The sequence below is a fragment of the Porites lutea genome, chromosome 3 (genome assembly GCF_958299795.1).
Source record: "Porites lutea chromosome 3, jaPorLute2.1, whole genome shotgun sequence".
Taxonomy (NCBI): domain Eukaryota; kingdom Metazoa; phylum Cnidaria; class Anthozoa; order Scleractinia; family Poritidae; genus Porites; species Porites lutea.
In genome coordinates, this window is record NC_133203.1 from 10,857,867 (window position 1) to 10,864,086 (window position 6,220).

General features: G+C 37.8%; 1 protein-coding gene across 1 annotated transcript; it reads left to right on the forward strand.

The window, feature by feature from the left end:
* The first annotated feature begins 1,185 nt into the window (after positions 1-1,185).
* Positions 1,186-2,337, forward strand: LOC140931542 (heparan sulfate glucosamine 3-O-sulfotransferase 5-like). Its single transcript, XM_073381349.1, has one exon. It carries the CDS (start codon positions 1,186-1,188, stop codon positions 2,335-2,337), a length of 1,152 nt encoding a protein of 383 aa, XP_073237450.1.
* The last annotated feature ends 3,883 nt before the right edge of the window (positions 2,338-6,220 follow it).

Below are 6,220 nucleotides of genomic sequence, written 5' to 3' on the forward strand. Positions count from 1 at the left end.
CAGTTGATTTAGAAATTCATTTAAAATCGGATAACTTTAAGCAGTCTCTTAACAGATGCCAAAAGAGATTTCGCATAGTTGCAAAAAATTGATTAATATTGCTCCTGTCAGAATGGCTTCTGTAGTAAAAATTGTATACCAAAAAAATAGTTAAAGATTCGCTACTTGTCTTCTAGAGCGTCAGACTTATGCTCATCCCCGGATAGTACAGGGTTTTTTTTAGCGAGAAGCCAGGGTAAATTTCTTTTAGTTATACAGGAGCGATGTGTTCATATTTCGAAACATTACAAATAATGCTATTAAATTAAGCTGATTAGTATGCAGTTCATTAATCGCCAGCGGTGTATTTTTATCACTAAATTAGCATCAGTAAATGTGTTTTTGCTGGCCAGTTTTGTTCAGCTTGGTGTTTTCCTTTCTTTTCCTGTTGTTACCGGAGATAAGTTTTTGAGAAAGTTTTAAAGCTGTGACCATGTTTGCGCAACTTCCTAGAACAAAGCCATATTTGCTTTTTGTTTCGGTTTAACCAACTCTTAAGGTTTGGAGCCGGGTTATAATTAGTAGGTATTTTTGAGAGCAACCCGGTTGGAAAGCCTTGACTCTGGAAAGCTATATTAATTCAAATAACTTAGTGAATATTGCTTGAAAGTAAAAGAAGAAGAAAAGGAGGAGCTTAAAAAAAATACCTTGTCTTAACAAGAGAGAGTCCTGGGGTTCTTACCATTTCCACAAACCACCCGGGTGGAAATCTTGGGCATAAACATAAAACTGTAAAATTTGACGTGGTGGGAGAACAACCCGCCACAAAGTACTATCTAAATCAGCTGAAAACTGGCTAAGAAGACTGGAAAAATTGCATTGCGCCTAAAATATCAGCCCATGTTTTCCGAAGCTTCCCAATCTGAATGGCGCGAACCGTTTGATTTTCCAAATGGAATTTCCGGTCAGTTTTCCATGTAAATGGTAAGTACCCTACCCTTTCGGTGTTTCTACTGAGCGACTCGTTTCATCAAAATAATCTCACTTTAACTTATAGATATTGTTGAAAATAAAAGGTGCTATTTTTATTCCTGCTTTTTTAAGCGGAGAATATGGGGGAAAAAATCCCACAAGCGAGATTTGCTACATGTACTAACAAATTTATACGCTGAATAAGGGGGAGCCGAGAGATATGACAATGAAATGATGACACTATTTTCAATTTTTCAGGAGCTCAGAAGACCGGGTCCAACAACCGCTGAGAAGAGAGAAGTCCACGCCAAGAATCCCAAACATATGATGAGGAAAAAGTATCTTCAAAGGCACCTTTGGTTCACGTGTTGTTTGCTTACAATAGGAACCTTATGCTGCCTCATTTACAATCAACGTCAGTCCCTCTCTGAAAACGTACCGCTGACTTTCGTTACCACTGCGAGGACGCCTAGCTACCACACAACAATATACCATCGATACACTAAAACGACCTCGCATTCCTGGGAAAATAAAGAGACACGAGGCATAGAGGAAATAATCTATATTGACGCAGAAAATGAAAGAGAATTGAAACGACGCCTTCCCAACGCTCTTGTCATTGGAATAAGGAAGGGAGGCACAAGAGCCGTGCTTGATTTTCTGTCCCGTCACCCTAGTGTTAAAGTGTGTCCTCAAGAGGTGCACTTCTTTGATCGCAGGGAAAACTATGTTCTTGGGCTTGAATGGTACAGAGAGCAAATGCCGCCTTCCTTACCGAATCAAATCACAATTGAAAAAACTCCTGCGTACTTCGTAACAGATGACGCGCCCGAGTTAATTTATAATATGTCGTCTTCCATTAAACTATTAGTAGTAGTCCGTGATCCTACTGTTCGAGCTATTTCAGATTACGCTCAGTTGCTTGAGAAATCCAATGGTACATTGAGACCGTTTGAGGATTACGTGACGGAAAATTCTCAGCACCAGATACTTCGGAAAAGCACCCCACTAATTACGACTGGTATTTACGTTGACCATTTGAAAAGATGGCTGCAGTATTTCCCTCTCGAGCAGATTCACTTTATTAACGGGGAAGAACTGGTGAAGAATCCTGTCAATGAAATGCAGATTGTGGAGAATTTCTTAAACTTGAAACCTTTTATCGTTGATGATTTATTTTATTACAACGAAACTAAGGGGTTTTTGTGTCTTGTTCCGGTAACTAAGAAGGAAAAGGAAGGGGTTCACACCGGGTGCTTGTCGGAGTCAAAGGGGCGACCCCACCCTCCGGTAAATGAAGACGTGGTAACACTGTTGCGTGACTTCTACAGACCATTAAATGAAGAGTTCTATCAAGTTGTTGGAAGGAGCTTTGGTTGGCCCTAGTCAGCGTTTTGCTCTGAGACTTTTTGAAGAAACCTATTTGCGCGGTTTATCCGGGAGTTAACATGCAGATTATTTTCACCCGAGGAAAGAGCCCCACCTACCTGAGTTAGTTCGAGCTATTGAAGGATCAATTACTTCTGCCTCTGCTAAAACTGTCTTTACCCTGACTCGGGAATCAGTTATGCCGCTACCTATAGTTTAGTCAGCTTTTTCACCCGTAGACGACAACTGTACTATCTTTCTGAACGTTTTCGTTTACTTGCCCTTAGTTTGTTTGTTGGTTTGTTTTTTTATGCGGCCTCTTTAATAAGATTACTTTAAGAGCAAATGCAAATGCTACCATAACGGTATCACGGGTTTGCTTTTTGGATTGTGTTTGAGAGCATTATAAATGTGTACCTCATATATGGCCTATTCTCTCCCTGATTTTAACAATGTACAACTGATGAGCGGACCAACCCATTTTTTTGTTTTAGTTTCTAACTTCTTTTATCGTTTCTAAGCTTAATGGTCCCAGATAAATTACCTCTACAGGGGTGTTATAGAGTTCCTCGGTAAATTAATATTAAATAAAAGCAATGTTATTGTTAGAAAAAAAGCGGTTTTGGTGTCTATTTAGCAGTGTAATGGAATTGTTTCGAAATTTTTGTTTCGAAACAAATTCGTCGGATACCAAAGGGAGGCCACATCTCCTTATGAGGGATGATATTTGGCCTTTATTTTTATGACAAAATTATTATAGGCTTTATAATAAGGAATTGTATAAAAGGGAGCAAAGAGATTTTTATTGGTCATAGAAATTCTTGGTATCATAACACTCTTGCGATTATAGTTTGTATCTCAGAGCTGAGTAGTGTCAGTAAGCGAATTCTCTTAAATTAACTGTATTAGTAACCGGTTACATCTGTAAGATAACACTGAAAGCAAAGTCTGTTCGCGGTCGAGCAACTATTCTTTCGCCCATGATGAGGTGGTTATTAATCCTTTTAAGATTTTATTACACTGGAAAATAAAGTTCCGGGTCATACAAAACCTCTGAGGATAACGAAAATTTGATAAATTGTCATATCATTAGTGAAGGGCGACTCCATTCAAGGTTTTACTAACGCCGTGATACTTGTTCTACAACATGGCGTTAAGGATTGAAATCTGAAGTCTATAGTTCAAGTCTGAAGTGCGAAGACTGAAGTCTAAAGTTTGAAGGCCGATGTCCCACGTGCGATTTCCGATGTCGTATCTCCGTTTAGCCTGAAATTCATCCGATTGCTTCGAGTCGTTTTGGGAGTAATAACGACTGGAAGTAATCGGATGAAATTCAGGCTAATCTCCGTTGTCCAATGTCCGTTTTCTGATATTCGAAGTCCAAAGTTCTAATCGGAGTCCGAACTGAAGTCTGATATCCCTACTCGGCTTTAGCACTTCTCAACTGCCTGGATTTCAGCTATATTCTGAAAACATTACTGACGCTGTAAAAGGAAAGGGGAAGAGTTAAAGGTTGTTGGTTACTTCCACATCCCTGAAGTCAATCCCTTATTTCCCCCCTTCTTAATACGTTTATATAGAAATTGTTGTTTTTGAATGGAGTATCCCTTTTCCGCACATGCATGCGTTTAATATTCCGAATTCTGTATGTCCCCATTGGCGGAAAATGGACCTGAAGACGGAGCCGAGTAAAGTTGCTCGGGGGTTGAAATCTAGATAGTGGGAACGGTGCACAAGTAGCAGAAGGAAAAAAACAACGACAGAGGTGGGGGAGGGGGGCGGGGGAAAGAGTAGAGTAAAGAGAAGGGTAAGAGAAGAAATGAAGAAAATTGAAACCTTTATATAACAAACCCTTCTAGTGCATAACAACTACCACTGTACTGAGCGAAAAAAAAAATACAGTTTTCCAAAACATAAAAAAGGTTAAATTCGCAGCAGGGTCACTAAAAATCTCTCATATTTTCATCGGCGAACTTGTAGAGAAATGTTGTAGTTTGGAAAAGGCCATAGCTTAGACATTTAAATGACTCTTTAATAACTTGGAAAAATTGTGTCCATAAGAAGCTATCCTTGACAGCTAAGATATATTCGAAGGAGACAGTGGAAAGCTAAATGAGTGTATAAGACCAACACATCTAAATGTTCTCTTTTTGTTGGGTTTTATCAAAAGAGGATAAATCACCTTCATTCATTTTATATACCAAGTACATAGACACATACCTGTCTTATTTGATGGAACTGAGGTTGTATTAAAGGCAGCATAGGCTGATTTAGCAGACCTGCTGAATGAATACATATAAAAGGCAAATATTTGAAAAAATATATGTCCTTGTTTATTAACTAAATGAAGGTTTCTTATCGATGTGAGGGCAATGTAAGGAGAGTTTACTGTCATCTTTTCATTAATTAGTTGGAAAAAGACAAAGAGACGTAAATGTGAGTCCTGGGAAGGCATCCGTTGTAGTCAGAACCTTAACTTGAATAATCTTTTACTGCCACGGAACAATACTGAATAAGTTCCATCCCTATTCCTTCCTTTTCCTACTATTTCCTATTTTAGTTGAAACCTTTAATTAATTTTTTGATGCCCAGCACCGGAACAAACCGGATAAGTTCCTTTTCTATTTTAGTACAACTGGTACTGAGCCGTGACTTCCTGTTTCACTGCATTTGTCTCTATCGCAAAAATAACCTTGTTACAACAGTACGTAAGGATTTTTTTGGAACTAAGGGAATGGAGGATTTTTGGCAGTTATTAGCGTTTCCGCACCTTAACTTAGGTTTTTATTGATTGTGTATAACGAATGATGCCGATTCTGGATGAGACTGCACGATTACACATCATCGGGAGGATATATAATGCTAGTGATTTAATGATGTAAAAGATAAAGTTAAAGATGTAGTCGTCCATGTTGTTGTTGTTGTTGTTGTTCATTATGATGATGTTGATGATAACGATGATGATGGTGATGATGAAGAGGAGGAGGAGGAGGAGGATGGGGAGTAAAAAAACACGGTGGCCCATTCAGCTTGGAAACTGGTCTCCACTGAGGTCCTGCGTCTTAAAAACTACCGTTGCAGTTCGAATTTTAAATTATAAAAGAATAAAATACAATAAAAGCGTTAAACACAAAATTAAAAAAACACCTAAAAAACAAAAATTACATTTAAAAAAGCCTAAAATGTTATAAAATTCAAGAAACGGAATTAAAAATTTCGATAACTGTTCAAAAACGAGACACCTTGATACTAATTAGGGTACCCAATATCTAACTGGAAAACATTTCTTGAAGACAATATTGTTTATCAGGAAAGAAACTCAACGTTACATTGTAATGCTGACAAGCACAAAATATGAGACATCTTACATGTCAAGATCTTTATGAGCTTCATGCTCGGCTTTAGGAATGACTATAGTTGGAGGTGCGCATTTGATTCATTTTCTAAAAAATAATTACGACATGACATAATTGCCACCCTTTCATCAAATAACTATCTTAACTTTTCTTGGTAATGTGGTTAGTCGACCTTCGGTTATTCGCCTAAGATTCTTAGAAATAGAACAAGTTAATCGCGATAAACGGACGACATTTATGGTGGACGAACCAGACACCATTTTCCATACAACAAACTTTAATTTAGAACAGTGTCTTCCCTAATGACAATAATGTTACAAAATGTACAAGTATAAGTCTTTTTGAACACGGTTTGAATAATGATTGTAGCAAGTGAAAAGTAGAGACCAGTAAGCTTCAAATTAAGTGCAAAGAAAGAAAACAATTGATTTAAGTGTTAAAACATGTGGCAAAATGCAAAAGTTACCACTTCTAATTAGAATACAGAGAATACAATGTGTGAAATTTGCTGCAAATTATCTTAGGTAACCACTGAGTTTGGTCCT

Coding starts and splice junctions, on each gene's coding strand:
- LOC140931542 (XM_073381349.1), top strand. CDS start 1,186: ATGACACTATTTTCAATTTTTCAGGAGCTCAGAAGACCGGGTCCAACA.